Here is a 15,994-nt window from a genome sequence, read left to right on the forward strand (position 1 = left end):
TCGTCGTCTCCAAATAATCTCCCAGCTCTGTGTGTGTGTGTGTGTGTGTGTGTGAGTGTGTGTGTGTGTGCGTGTGTGTGTGTGTGTGTGTGTGTGTGTGTGTGTGTGTGTGTGTGTGTGAGTGTGTGTTGCTCATTTGAGATTCTTCATTTGCTCTTTCGAATGTTTGACGACATGAAACCAGAGTTCAGCTGGCCGATGCAGCTCTCTGCTCTGCATGATTTCAGCAGGTCTCACGTCGTTCCCCTCAGAGTCGTCTGCAGGTCGCAGGTTCCGTCCCTGCGGCAGCAAATGACGCGTCTGTAAAAGTGTCTTTGAGTGGGACTTGAGCCGCTCTACGATCGAGCATCAGCGCTGGGCGCCAGTCCCGGTCAGAGCACGGTGGTCTCGGTCTGCAGGATGGACTGGGCTCTGGAGTTCCTGGGACACTGAGCCGAGATCTCGGTTCCGTTCCGGCCGACTGCCATGGCGTGGAGTCTGTAGTCGCGCCCCACGTAACGCTTGAGGGACAAGCTCCTCCACGTCCTCCTCAGCTCGCTCTGGACCTGATTACACACAAACAGAGGAGAGTTCAGCGTGTGTGAGGCCCAAAGTTTAATGATCAGAATTCTGTTTGGACGGCCGGGCGGTGTGTAGACGCACCTCACTGTTCAGGAAACAATAGAGGACAGCGACAATGAGACCCTGAAACACACACACACACACACACACACACACACACACACACACACGCACACAAACTGATTAAGCATCATATTAATGGACATACTGTACAAATAAAAAGGCGTCTTAAGACCCAGTTTTAAAGAAAAATAACAAATTAAGTTCTGTTTAAGACATTTTGTTTATCTGAAAATACACATGGATGTATAATAATAAATATATCAAGACCTGAGGGGACAGCAGCCACAACGCTGCATCAGGCAAGAATGCTCCCTCACAGGTGTGAAGTGACACCTGTCACATGTTACCTGGAAGGATCCGAGGCCGAGCTCAAAGAAGATCTTGATGCGACTCATGTTTTTGTCTGACGGCTCCATCAGGTAGACGAACACCACGTAGTTTATCCCGAACAGAGGGATGAGCAGGAGGGTGGACTTAGCCAGACGTCTGGGGAACACACGCACACACACACGCGTGCGCACACACACACACACACACACACACACACACGCACACACGCAAACCAACAGTGTTTTCAAATGTGCGTGTTATTGACAGACGTATTTAAGGTGAAGTGCAGGATTTTGTTCTTTCCTTCCTCCAAAACATGCAGGAAATAAGCTTAAAGACGCAAAAAAAAATCCCCCTCGTCCTCTTTCATGATGTCACCTGAAAACCATCTGAAATGTAAACATCAGTGAAAGGTCAGAGGTAAACTTCCGGGAGCGTACCTGTACTGTGACTGTTCGTTTCCTCCGACGTCGGTGCAGCGCAGCTTCTGCACCAGGATGCGGATGATGCTGATGAACAGAATGAAGTTGATCTGATAGAGAAACACAAAGCGAGGAGACGATCGAGATCTAAAGCCGTGAAACTGCCAAGAACGACGGCTGAAACTCAGTGATGAGACCACAAATCGCCTGATAAGGTGACATCTTGGATGAAAGTGGCGAAAATGATGATGGATGTCTCAATCTGTCACTTAATATCCCAAAATATGCTAAAAATCAAACTGAAAAACTCACGATGACGGATGCCATGATGGGCCAGTTGATCAGTCTCTTGGGGACGGGGTTCTCGTTCAACTCCCAACACCTGAAAATAAGAAATCAGACTTTTTTTTTTAGTATTTTTAAACCAGACTCATTCACATGCAAACTAAGCAGCTGCTATAAGGCCTTCAACCACCAAATGAAAACCTTGTATCTCCAAAGCGCTATCTTTTTGGCCTTCTCATTGGCTAAAGCAGTAATTCTCAAACTGGAAGGCAGGAAATCACTGAGGGACAACAAACAAAGGCTTTCATGCTCAATCAAAATCAAGATTATATATCAGAAAAAAATGAAAGACCCATCCCAGACATACTTTAAAACATTCTTCATTACTTGACTTCAGTGTCATTTTACTTTATGACTTTCTTTGTCATCATGGCTGCAGTGCTGATAACGGCCACTAGAGGCCGTTATCAGACTAGACAGTTGCTCATTCAAATGCCTCACAAACACTTTGCAGCTGGCAGAGCAGGACATGCAGACTCGCCTTGTGTCCTCCAGGTTTATCCTACATATGATCCACGCAACCATGAAAACAAAAGGGATTCCTGAGAGACGGAGAGAGAGGAGAGAAAGTCTGTTTAGATTCTCAGTCTGCCAGACGCAGAACATCCTCACCAGGTGCCAGCAGGAAACATGACGTCTGCACACGGGCGTACATGAAACAGCTGGAGCTAAGCGCTGATGCATTAGGGAGGAAGTGTTGGTAAAGTGGTGATGGATGTTGGAGGGAGGTGTTAGATGGCAGCAGCTGAGACAGAACGGAACTGAGCCAGGAAAGTGTTTACGGGCCGACCTTTCAGGAAATAGACTGGTCCACTTTAACAGCATAAAGCTCATTCTGTCTGTCTGTGTGCATGTGAAAGTGTTTCTGCAAGACATTTCACAACAGACTTTGTCTTGTGTGAGCTGAGAGTTAGATGAGAAGATTGATACCACGTTCATGTAACCAACCAGCAGCTGGTTAGCGTAGCTTAGCACAAAGTAACAGAGGGAAATGGCAAGTAAGAGGTAATGATTAGCTCTGTGCACATGACAGAGCTAGCATTTTTCACGTTGTTAGTCCTGACATGTGAAAACAGCAATAAAACAGCTAAATCTCTATTTCTCCCTCCTCTTTTGGTCACCAAACAACAAAATAGTTGGCGTGCAGTGTGTTCAGTGGTCATGTGTAACGCTGCCTGTCACAGTGTCTTTTTTAATGTTACCACCCGGGGGCGCCAAAGTCAGAAATTTACAGTTTCTACAAACAAACTGCCAAAGGTCATGAGAAACAAAGCTCCTGTTGAGGTGCAGCCTACCCCAGCCGATGAGCATGTAGATGGAGAGGCGGGTGGAGTAGTTGTGGATGACGAGCAGCAGCGTGTGCAGGTACAGACCCTCCACCAGCAGCCAGAAGAAGTTGGCCATGATGAAGTAGTTGAAGAACACCAGGCTGGCCTTACAGCCCACCTGCAACAACAGCAGCACCGATGACTGAAGAAGATGACTCGCTCACAGTTTTATTCTATTCAGACGTCTGAAAACACGGACATCCACTTAATCTGCTCAACTCGATCTCAAAGCTCAGACGCTACAGCAACTTCATGCACCTGCATCCCTGTCAGCCTGCACCATAAACGCCATGGATGTCGAGCTATGTAAACCAAGCTAACTGATAATAAACACGGATTATCCAGTAAGCCGCCGCTGTAAAACAATGAAACTGGAGATTCACTAAGTGGAGGTTCGTGGCTCAAAGTACTATGATTTTTGTGATGTATATGATCTTTGTTTTCCCCACAGTACAAGAAAACAAACCTAAAAACAACAGTGCGTATCAAACTGAGGGGTTTGAGTCCGTTACACCTGTAATCAATCTATATTCAACCTTTCCCATCAACTGTTTGGCCAGCAGGACGTTACCACTATACAGCACATTGAGGATGGCTCGTCAGTCACAGGCTGTCATTTTTGATTGGGTGCCGAGCTTCAAGAGGGCGGGTCTTACATAATATAGGCTGGATGACACAGAGAGGAAGGTCAGGTGTGACACTGCAGTTCAGGTAAGGTCTGCCTCCTTTATCTGCTGACTGGCTACCACAGTGTTAGCAGCTGGCACAGCCTCTGAACTCAGGGGTCATTACATCGTTCAGACATAAAACTAATCAATTTACAGGTGCCACGTGTGCCGTAAAACAACTAGTGTGAATACGACCGGTGTCAATGAGAGAAACAACACGCTGGTGTAATAATAAAGCAGGTGCAATATAACTGAAGCCTTAAAATACAGCTTCAGGTCAGCTTTACTGTCGTTATACAACGCAGGACTGAACAAGGAAAAGCAGCTGCAGCCGCGTCAATGCTGCACACACAGGAACAGATCAATAAAATAGGCAATAAAACTGAACAAAGAATATGAAATTTGTGCATATATGCATTGAATCTGCATGCGTGTATACATGTATGTATGTATGTATGTATGCATGGAGTATGTACACATACATACAAAAGATAAGTACAATCTGTGTCTCTCCAGGGAGTTAAAGGGCTCAAACAATCTGTATTGGACATATTAGAGGTGGAAATCAACAGCGATGGACGTGCTGACAGGAGACGTCCTCTGAAGTCCAGTAAAGCCAACGAGCACGTCTCACCAGCGAGGGCTGAACGCTGCAGTCTGTGGACTCCTCGTCAGAGAAGAGCAGCGTGTCTTTGGTCAGCACGGCCACGGCTCGCAGCATGAACGACACAAACAAGTTCAGATGGATGTAGTTCCTGGTGCAGTGGAGCCTCCTGTGCACACACACACGAACACACACACACACACACACACACACAGAAGAATGCTAAGAAGTGTGTTTACAGAGTGCGTCAGGGTGTGAATCCAGTGAAGGATGTGGTATCTAAACACGCTGATAGCAGCCGAGTGAACAGCTGGAGCTGGTCCAGGCTGAGCTGCAGCGTCCATCAGCCTCACACACTTCTACAACGAGCTGCTCTCACCCCGAGAGCTCCGTGAGGACGAAACGTTTGTGCGACACACGTGCACACACACTCTACGCTGTCGGCCATAACGTTTACTGAAATAATCTCATTTTCTGTATTTCTTTGCAAAGAAGAGAAACTGTGACGTCTGCATTCATAAATCAACTTCAGCTGGAGGAGCAACATGTGTGAGCCTCAGATGACGCTGCTGCAAGATGATTTGTAGTAAACAAAATCTGAATCAGTCCAGCTGGTTTGAAGTGTTATCTGTCAGGACGTGGTTCAATCTGGGATCCTGAAATGATTCCCGATGCTCGTCTCTTGTGCTACATCTGCAGTGACCATCTGATTCTGCAGACTGTGGAAAAACCGGGGCGCCCTGAACACATCGCTACAATACCTGTGAAGATCAACACACCTAAGAATCTTTGCCAGACTTAAAGGAAAAATGTTAAAGTGAATTTTCATGGCAACATTTTTTCTAGTTTGCACTGCAGAAAATGCATTTTGAGTCTGAACTTCACTTAAATGTACCTGATATAATGCTCACAATCTAAAAAAACCCATAAAAGACGTCAGTTTTGTCTCAGTTTAAACACCTTGTCTCACTGGTTTCACTGGTGTGTGTGACTGGTGGACAGACAAGCGTGTGTATGTGTGTGTGTGTGCGTGTGTGTGTAAGTGTGTGTGTGCGTGCGTGCGTGCTGACCTGAACAGACAGATGATGATGGTGCTGGTGAGCAGAGTGATGAGGGACAGGCTGTGGCCCAGAGCAGACAGTATCTTCACCACCCTGTAGAAGACCAGCTGCACACACAGACGCAGAGGACACTGTTAGTGTGCAGTGGACGAGGACGAACGGGACGAGCTGTCCAACGTGACCGCTGACTGAAAATAAACATGCGTGCTAATGAGATAAGAGCATTAATTAAACATTAGATTAAAATGATTCTTGGTTTCAGAGCAAAAGTACTCTGCACTGGTCTCCAGCTGTGTTTTCCGTCCAGGCAGACAGTTCGAGCCACTGGGGGGCGCTGCTCTGTTTCTTCTTCTACACTTTAAATGAGGAAATGACTGTGTGAGTAATCACTGTTTACTCCTCCAACAAGCAAACAGAGCTGCAGCCTGATAACTGAAAGGATGTAGAGGAGCCTTGTGTGGTCATTTAGAGAGCGGCCAATCAGAGACAAGGATTCTCAACGCACCTGAAGCTTCCTTCCTTTCAGTAACTTCCAGGCTCATTTTCCCACACCGCCCGACAGCGACGACACTGACGGATGCACGAGACGAGCAGCAGCGCTCACGGAGCTCCTGGGTCTCTTCACAGAGAGGAGAGGCTCTTTCACAATAAGAGCGGGATCAGGATGAGAGCCTGGTCCATCTCAAAACAGCACAAACTCTCCACAAGCTCCTCAGGCCGACACACACAGACGGATTTGGACTTCAGGGATGTGTGTTACTGCTCACTCGGTGTGTGTGTGTGTGTGTGTGTGTGTGTGTGTGTGTGTGTGTGTGTGTGTGGCGGGGCCTGGCATTCATCGCTCTCATCTTCTATAAACAACATTCCCCACGTCTGACACACCATCTGGCCATTAAGTGGACACACGCACACGCTCTGCATGTACATTCAGACATGCATGAGCACGTGCGCGTGAACACACATGAACTGCGAGCCTCTTCACTTAAACACACACACAAATGAACATATTCATACAAGCTGTGTGCTGCGTGTCCACTTCCTGTTTGCAGCTGCTGAACTTCAGCATCATGTTGAGACGCTTTACAAACTTAATTTAAAGATTTCTGGACACTTTGTCTTCTCTGTCCGTCTTTCATCCTTTGTCCTCCTTCCCTCTGTCCATTGTTTCTCTTTCCTCTCTTTTATCCTTCTTTCCTTCGTTTCCTCCTTCAATCCTTCCTTTCTTCCTACTTCTCATCTGTCTTTCCTTCCTCGTCCCATTATTGATGTTTTAAAATGTCTGCATTTATATTTTTTGTGTTGTATTTGCATTTTATTGTATTTTTGTAACTTCTGTTGGAAGCATTTTCCTTCTTGTATCATGAGTACTTGTACCTCAGTGAAGGGTCTCAGTACTCCCTCCGGCACTGTCCACAGAAGCAGAGGGACATGTGAGGACACACAGTCGCTGGCAGCCTGGCATCAGCGTCTCATTCCTGGCCTTGATTGTCAGGCCTGCTGGCTGGGAGCTGATGACCTGCTGGCTCTGGTCTGCTGCAGCCTCACTGCTTTCTACATCCAAACAAACTCCATCTATAAACTCCGGCTCGCTCGCTCACTCGCCCTTTCTGTCTTCCTCGCTGACACCGGAGAATTAAAGCCACGCTGAACTTTAGGTTGAACGGCCTCCCGGTCATGATGGAAGTCTCGGTCTGGTGTTTAGCACTGAGTGCATAATTTACACTCTCAGCTCTGAAAGTTCAGATATTCCCTCATGGCGCCAAAAATAACTGAATTCATTTCCTGAGCGACGTCTTCAGGTGCTTTCACTCTAACCTGTTAGAAGAAACCCGGTTAGTGCAGGTAGGTTGGGACACACCTGAGAAAAGGTGGTCTGTCTAGTCCCAAAAGAACTCGGTTCTGGTGGCGACCTGACCTCGATCTGATCCAACCACTGGGTGTACACTGAATGAGGATCAGCTCCTGTAGTTTGGACGAGCCGGAGAATGAATGAAGGACCTGGACTACAGCAGTGCAGTGCCTGTATCTGGCCAGTGGACGTCTTTCAGGACGTCCTTCAGGACCTTCTTCATGTGTTCACGTTCTCGCTGAAGCTGCAGACACATCTGAACAATGAGTGATCGCTCTCACGTGGCTTGTCGTTTTATCAGCTGTTGACCACAAGTGGAGCAGAAAACCGTCCTTTTCATTGAGGGAATCCAAACAAATGAATGGTTGAGACGTCTTCAACATCCTCCTGTGTGTGAGTCCGTGTGTGTGAACGGGACATTAAAGCCTGCTGAAGACTCATCAGGATCACAATTGGAGACGACGATCGGCTGCGTCGCTGTTTGGTGTCACGGTGGTACAGTGGAAACACTGTCGCCTCACAGCTAGAAGGTCCCAGGTTTGATTCCTGTCTGGAGAGCTGTGGGCCTGTCCTCCACCATGTCTTCAGTGCCTGCTGCTTATCTCAAGGAAAGCAAACTTCTGTGTGGAGTTTGCATGCTCTCCCCATGTTCACCTGGGGTTTCCTCCTTAAATACGCCCACTAAAAACATGCAAGAAGATCACCACCTGACCAACAGTGACGAAAAGAACTGGGTCCCCGGGCGCTGCTGTCGGCTGGCAGCCCACCGCTCCTGGTCTGCTGCAGAGGAAGGACTGACCAAGGAGGGGTCAAATGCAGAGAAAAAATTTCACAAGCATGGTGTGTGTGTGTGTGTGTGTGTGTGTGTGTGTGTGTGTAACATGATGTGATAAATAAAGTACGTCTCTTCTCTTCGTATTGAACAGTGAGTATCTGCGAGTGCCGGCAGTGACGTCTGCCTCCAGCTGTCTCTTCAACAGGAAACAAACAGAGGCTTCACCGACAGTCAAAGAGCGGGAATCCCACACCTGGAGACAATCACGAGCCAGCTGTGTGTGTGTGTGTGCGTGTGTGTGTGTGTGTGTGTGTGTGTGTGTGTGTGTGTGCATCCTCATGTCCTACTGTTTTCTGTCACCGCTCAGATGTGCACAGTACACGACTGATTCTGTACTCTGTTTATTACTTTACTCATAGTTGTGTTTCAGCTCTTCGTCTTTCTCCCTTCATCGTTTGGCTGCTTCAATTTTTACTCTGCAGCTCAACAAAAACAATCAAACCGTCAGTCGACCAAACAAACGGCCGAGCTCGCTCATCCTGCATCCGTCTGCTCAACACCGGCTGGAAATTTGACCAAAATCTGACTTCATGCTCACGAGGTGAAACCGTCTCCTCGTCTAAGAGCAAACTGATGTTTTTTGCAGCTTGTCTCGTCTATTATTAAAGATTTAAGCCTAAAATTGTGTTTAATCTGGAGGCTCACGCACAAACATGTCCACTGTCCTTCTGGACAGACGCTGTGTGTTCTTACTCGTCTTCTGCACTTTGTTAACTCACACTGCGTCTTCATCGTCCTCTTTTGACAGCAGCCACGACAGAAATCAACTCACTAAATTTCTAACACGCCTGAAATCCAAAAACCATCCTGTTTGTGTAATCCATCTGCCGTCGTGACCTCAACCCGCACGTCAACGAAAACGATGGGGCAGAAATTTGGCCAGATTCTGAAATTAGCCGCAGTTTTTTGAACACAGCAGCACTCGTCAACATCCGCTATGTGGGCCGTCTTTGTCATGGGAAATGGCATAAACTGTCAAACAAAGCTCGATCCATAACAGATAAATAGCCGCAGCTGTGTGTAATGACAGCTGCTGTGGTGCCGCTGGAGGACCTCGCTGATGGGCCAGAAACAAGAAGAAGAAGAAGAAGAAGAAGATTTGAGGCAGCAGAATAAATCCATTTGGAAACAACGCTGCGTATCTCTGCTGAATGCTGCATTCAGTGTTCAGCCGTTGAACTCACGCTCAGCACAGTCATTATGGTTTATGTGGGACAGCTCATTTGTTTTTGTTGCACAGCAGTCAAATGGAGCGCTGGCACGTTGTTCTACATAAGGAAACGTCGCACAAACGGCGACTTATCTGTTTTCTGATCGACGCAGTATCAGCAGTTTCACATCAGTGATGCAGGTCAGGAGGCTGCGCTTCACCACAGCCTCATTTCACCTTTAATTAGACTAAACGGAGACATGAGACCGTCATCTGAACTGTTGGACGTGTGGGTGATTATAAAAACAAGATTAAAGCTTCCACATGTCCTGTGAGCAGCAGCAAGCACTCGGTGGAGCACAATCTTCAGTGTTTATACACACAGAGGACAGAAACACAGTCCAGCGGTGAGAAAAAAGACGCTGTAAACAGAGGAGACGGAAGGGAAAATATACAGCGAGATGTTTCAGAGGCTTGAAGAACAGCGACGTGGAACTGATGAAAGCTCAGTATTTTGAATGTTTCTCTGAGCTCAGGTGTGTTAGCACAGCCTTCATTTGTCTGCAGAGGATTCAACATCAGACGAGTGTGTGGGATGAATCGTGGCACAATAATGGGTCCGGATATTCTCTTAAACCTGGATGTTACTCGGCTGTTTAAAGGTCAGTGGAAAGCAAAGGCTCCTGGAATGCAGCCATGACTACAAGCAATAAGCAGGAAGGTAAGAAAATAAGCCGCGTGGCATCGCACAGGACGCCTCGGGCCGGCGGGCCGGTTAAAACGTCCATATACACACACGGTTCAGCGCTCTGTGAACCACCTGCATCACTCACAGGGTTAAACGTTCAGCTGTGTCATTCGGCCTCATAATCCTCTGAGGAGTCGGCCGCAGAGGGAAAAAATTCCTCCAGTTTGCCTTCATCTTGTGAAGAGGCAGATATGCGAGCAGACGAGGGCGGATTAGAGCAAAGACCAGGAACTGAACCCAAGACCAGAAACTGAACCCAAGACCAGAAACTGAACCCCACAACTCAGCTGGAGGAGCTGGGGGTTTAAGCCGGCGTCTCGCCACAATGGACTCAGCTGCTCTGAATCCTCAAACCTGCTCGGCAGATTCTCTATTTGTGTTAAATGTGAGAACAGAAAAAGAAAAGAACAGTGAGGAAAAGTGCAGCTGATGCATCAGCTCATGTCCTCTTTGCACCACAGGAACCTTTTAAAGAACTCAGGAACCTTGAGTCCATGTCACGGCCCCGCTGAACTCTCTTTTTAAAGGTTTTGGAGGACCTGCTCAGTGGCGGACGGACCAGAACCACATCCCAGTGGAGCCCCGTGGGTTTACAGGCATGCCAGTGGGTCTGTGTGGCGTTTTAGCTAAATGCTAACATTAACATGCTAACATGCTACCAGCTGTACTGACCCAGTGTGTACACAGACAGTACAAGGACATGTTTTCCACAGGACTCACATGATGCTGGAATCTGCCACTTCTGACTGACATTAACTTGACCAGAAACACTGCGCACTCCTGCAACCACCGGCCTGAACTCACAGTTTCATTTACGCAGCCTCCGCACAAAATCTCAATTACGAAGCATTGAATGCCACCAGATACCTTCCCGTCGCCTCCAGTGTGTCATGCTGGAGGCAGAAACCTCAGAGGATACGTCCTGAAACTTAAATGAATAAAAACAAAAATATCTGTGTGGTTAGACACGAGTAGATCATTTGTCTTTGTCTTTTCCGTGGACAGTGCTCTAAATCTAAGTGCAGACAATGAGGACACGATGACGGCAAAGGCCGACTTCCATGGGTCTTCAGACAGAAAGAGGAGTTTCAGTCGAGTGATCGGAGGTCAAAGGTCCGTCAGCCAAAAACTGCCCGTCCTCTCTTTGCTCACGTGTGATCTGCCCTCTTCACCCCGACCCTCCTGCTCGTCCATCTCTGTCAGAGCGTCCTCTTTCAACAGATAAACGTGTGCAGAGATGCTGACGCGTGAAGCTGATATCAAATCTGCTTGCTCGCCTCACCACAGCGGATGAACGTCGGCTGACTGGAAGCCGAGCAGCAGGAACCGGTGACACGGACGTTAATCTGATCATCGAGGTGATAAAGTGAACTTACGTCCAAAACCTGATGGATTCCTGTTTGCAAATCAATCATCTGGGGAGTCTGAACCTTCATTTCAAAGTGAATCTTTTTTAATTTGAGTATTTTCCTCACCGTTATAAGTCACACTGAGCACTTTGCTTTGTTTTGGAGGGTCGACTCTATGACAATCATCCCTCCTTTTGTACTGGCCATTAAATGATTCCTTCCTAAAAGGGACAAAGTCCACAGTCCTGGATTAACATGAACCTTCAGCTCTTTTTATGGAAAGCAAAACCTCTTTCAGCAGATGTGAACTCTCTTCACCTGCACGTCCTTCTCATTTAAAGCTGTACAAATGATTATATTCCACTTCTCATGCATAACTGTGCTTGCAATTACTCCCTTAGCGCTGTTGATATCGTGAGTTAATTATTTCGTTATCTCCAGACAACAAAGCTTGGTTATCTCGTTATCTTGAGAAAACAAATGGCCGATTTCTCCAGATAACCAGATCGTTTATCATGAGAAAACAGCCTCATGAGCTTCATAAGAGTGGACCACATGCACACTCTGTAGGCTGTTTCAGCCCCAAAGCCAATGAAGGCAATGATTCTTTAAGGATGCATTCCTGTGATTCGATATGAGGGTCTTTACAATAAGGCTAAACATGCTAACAGACAGGCTCACATATTAAAACGAAACGAAAAGTTTTGGAGGCGCTGACAGATCGTGCTGTGGTGCTGATGGGAGCGTAACATCAGGAAACATCACGTGATGTCCTGGATGGAAGTTACAAACAATGTACAGTATGTTGACTTTTCCACAGCTAACTGGGAAAGACGTTTCTTAATGGAGCGAGAGGGGCTTGTTCAAACAGGAAAGGGACAAAAACAAACTGTCAACACAAAGTTTGACGCACACTGAACAACCAGCTATCAGACATATATCACATCCGTCTGCCTACGCCGGCCCGCGTCACGTTTGGCGTTGTGCATGCGTCAAAACATGTTCTCATTCTGCGGTCAAGCTGCAAATAATAAATATGCAACGCCCTGTGACACTTTCAAAATAAAGCTTGCTGAGCAACATTTCATGTAATGTAGCATTTTTGTTAGGTTTACAACAAAATTTTTCCGTGCTTACGCTGTGAAAAACATCATGGTTGGCTTAAAATGACTGCTTCCTTAACACCTAAGTTAACGAGGTGCAATAAACAGCAAACAACCGTTTGAATCGTTAAAACTGACACAACATCGAGGCAACTCACCCATTACGTCTCTCAAAGATCCAAAAAACTCCGACAAAAACGGTCCATTAACATCAACAAAGGTCCAGACGATCCACTGGGTAAAAGTATTTAGTCCAAAACATGATAACAAAACAAAGAAAGATGTTTTCTCCTTTCAAATTAGCAGGTGAAATATTCGGTTTCTGTAATAGTGTTTCCAGTTTTTATTGGGCTTGGACTAAGATGAGGCTTCGTGCTGTGGTGCCATTGTGTTCTCCAGATAAAATCATCTGCAGGCATTTACTTAAAAAATATTCATGTGGGATAATAAAAACCTTCTACTTCAGCGTGTTCAGACTTTAATTACTCAATGGCAGCAGCACTAACAGTGATTCTGACAGCTGGGGGTCAAAGTTCAACCATGCGTGTACTCCAAACGAACATTCACACTGAAACTGTCCTTGGTTGGCTTTTGAAGATCAGATCAGACCAAACTGGGCTGTTTGGAAACTGGGTCTGTGGTTGGTTTGCTTGTTGAACAAAGCATTCAAAATGGGTCAAAATGGAGATACGATCTTTGTCTAAACCGCAGGCTGAAAATGAAGTCTGTGATTTGCACGACGGAGAACTTCCTCCTGCTGTTCACGCGTTCCTCTGATTGAAAACGAAAGGAGACCATTGTGGTATCAAACCCACAGCATTTGCAGATTTTTGCTTCAACCTTTCAAACTGCTGTTCTTCAGAAAACAAAGTGAATAAATGACCTAAAATCAAGAAGCAGGTAGACTTTAACTGGAAGCAGCTGAAATCTGATCTCGTTGATCAAACATTTGCAAAGACGTGCAGTTTTTCTAGTTTCCTGATCATTTCCTGCAAAAAGAACCGACATGGAGGTAAAACTGTCCCTCAGTTCACAGACGTAGCAAAGATCAGAGAACAATTAAGGACAAAAATTCATTTGTGAGTTCGTGACATATTGGTTTTTAATCGTGTCAATCATGTCGTGATCGTGTATTGATCCACAGGTTGGTAACCACTGAAGCAAAGTGTAATTAATTATTTTGGGGTGCTAACTGGGAGGGAAGCATATCAATGTTCCCAGAGTCCGAATCAAAGCAAGCAAACTGCAAAGACACAAAGCAAGAAGAAGGTTTTTTCAAAATAAAAGTCAGATCTGAATCCTAAATCCTAAATCCTAAAATTAACCCTGGGAACATCAGACCAACCCCGTTTCATACAACTCTCTGTGCATGCATCAGCCAAAGCTGCACAATCAGACATCAAACATGAAGTCAGACACACACACACACACACACACACACACACACACACACACACACACACTCGTCATCATCGCTTCATACAGACACGCAGGAACTCACCTCGCTGGGTTCGTCCATGTTGTCTGACGAGCAGGCGACGGTGATGACGGGGTAGACGACAGACCAGCCTTCCTCTGTACAGTTCCTGCTGAGGGTACCTGAGCGACACACACACACACACACACACACACACACACACACACACACACACACACACACAGATCTTTAGACACCTCCAGAGCTCTTTCTTCAGTCCACATGTGTGTATTTCTAAATACGTTTGAGATGAAAATCAAGCTACAGAGTTTCTAAAAGTTTGCTAACTTTAAAAACTCTGATGGAAAGTGACAACCAATCAGCAGCCTGAACTGGTCGTAACTACAACAAACAACGTCACAAAATGTTTTACTCTGAACTCAATAAAGACGAATCTCAGTGTAAATAAAGTGGAAGCATCAGGGGACTGCAGACCGTCGGCCATATTGGAGGCCCTCAGCCGCTGGCAGCAGATTTCTTAACAGTCTTATTGTAAATACACTTGAGCTGTGCTCTACAGCGGTGTGTTTGTTACCAAGGCTGCAGCCAGCTAACAGTCTGTCCACCTTAAGTCAGCCGAACTCGTCTCAACAGTGAGTACGGTGGCCCAGAGAGCCCAACATACTGCAGCCCATTCTTCTCTGCAAACATCTCTTACTTCTACCTATTTACCTCCTCTGAAGCGTCAACAAGTGTAAATAAAGTTTTTCTATGAGAAAAAACTGACAGCTGTTTGCCTCATTCATGCTTCCATACACACGGAGCTCCGTTCATGGAGGCTGATTTTAAAGGTCAGTTTGAGGCAGTTCATCAGAGGTTTGCTCTTTCTGTTCCTGAAAACTGTGAAATTTATAGATGTGAAATTCACCAGAACTGATCAGCAACCGGGTTATGTTGAAACTTCCACCACAAACAGCAAGATGCAACATGACATCATGACACAGCAATCTGCACGTTTCCCAACATCCTGCTCTCAAGACTCTGCAAAACAACACGAATCAAACGCGTCCCGTTCTCACCAGAGAGCGTGGACAGTGGATTTCCTAATCTTTGACAGAGACAGGCTAGCTGTTTCCCCCCGCTTCCAGTCTGTATGCTAAGCTAAGCTAATGGGCCGCTGTGATTTTAACTGGGCCGAGTCGATGCTTTCCATCCCCGCAGGGCGAGATGAGAGCGGGATGAAACAGATGCTGCCGAGGGAAAAGTCGGCCAGGCCAGATGCCGTCAGCCGCCCCGCGAATAATTACACTCATTAAGCAAACGAGCCCGAGCAGCACAGCAGGGAGGCAGGAGAGGAAAACACAGCCGTGGAGACGGGGGGAGGTGAGAAGTTCACGAAGATAAAGAGCGAGAGGAGGAAAGAGGAGGCGAGAGGAGGCGAGAGGAGGCCAGAGGAGGCGAGAGGAGGAGAGAGGAGGCGAGAGGAGGCGAGAGGAGGAAAGAGGAGGCCAGAGGAGGAAAGAGGAGGCCAGAGGAGGCCAGAGGAGGAAAGAGGAGGCCAGAGGAGGAAAGAGGAGGAAAGAGGAGGCCAGAGGAGGCCAGAGGAGGAAAGAGGAGGCCAGAGGAGGCCAGAGGAGGAAAGAGGAGGCGAGAGGAGGCGAGAGGAGGAAAGAGGAGGCCAGAGGAGGCCAGAGGAGGCCAGAGGAGGAAAGAGGAGGCCAGAGAAGGCCAGAGGAGGAGAGAGGAGGCCAGAGGAGGCCAGAGGAGGAAAGAGGAGGCCAGAGGAGGCCAGAGGAGGCCAGAGGAGGAAAGAGGAGGCCAGAGAAGGCCAGAGGAGGAGAGAGGAGGCCAGAGGAGGCCAGAGGAGGAAAGAGGAGGCCAGAGGAGGCCAGAGGAGGAAAGAGGAGGCGAGAGGAGGCCAGAGGAGGCCAGAGGAGGCCAGAGGAGGAAAGAGGAGGCCAGAGGAGGCCAGAGGAGGAAAGAGGAGGCGAGAGGAGGCCAGAGGAGGCCAGAGGAGGCCAGAGGAGGCCAGAGGAGGAAAGAGGAGGCCAGAGGAGGCCAGAGGAGGCGAGCGCGACGGCAACTTTATCGTCTGAAGCACACTGACAATAAACACATGAATACATCATATAAACAGATACGACAAAGACCAGTTCACAAG

At 47.2% G+C, this 15,994-nt stretch overlaps 1 protein-coding gene across 1 annotated transcript in view; it reads right to left on the reverse strand.

Moving 5' to 3' along the window:
• Positions 1 to 270: 270 nt before the first annotated feature.
• Positions 271 to 15,994, reverse strand: part of LOC139346903 (vasoactive intestinal polypeptide receptor 2-like) — a 24,649-nt gene continuing 8,925 nt past the window's right edge. Inside the window, exons 4-13 of the mRNA XM_070986269.1 lie at positions 13,918 to 14,015; positions 5,392 to 5,489; positions 4,352 to 4,490; positions 3,017 to 3,167; positions 2,203 to 2,263; positions 1,689 to 1,758; positions 1,395 to 1,486; positions 972 to 1,110; positions 643 to 684; positions 271 to 545 (exon numbers count right to left, since the gene is read on the reverse strand). Of these exons, the coding sequence (XP_070842370.1) occupies positions 372 to 545; positions 643 to 684; positions 972 to 1,110; positions 1,395 to 1,486; positions 1,689 to 1,758; positions 2,203 to 2,263; positions 3,017 to 3,167; positions 4,352 to 4,490; positions 5,392 to 5,489; positions 13,918 to 14,015 (1,064 nt within the window). The 3' untranslated portion in view covers positions 271 to 371. The remainder of the gene's footprint in view (positions 546 to 642; positions 685 to 971; positions 1,111 to 1,394; positions 1,487 to 1,688; positions 1,759 to 2,202; positions 2,264 to 3,016; positions 3,168 to 4,351; positions 4,491 to 5,391; positions 5,490 to 13,917; positions 14,016 to 15,994) is intronic.

Source organism: Chaetodon trifascialis, chromosome 18, assembly GCF_039877785.1.
Source record: "Chaetodon trifascialis isolate fChaTrf1 chromosome 18, fChaTrf1.hap1, whole genome shotgun sequence".
NCBI classification, from domain to species: domain Eukaryota; kingdom Metazoa; phylum Chordata; class Actinopteri; order Chaetodontiformes; family Chaetodontidae; genus Chaetodon; species Chaetodon trifascialis.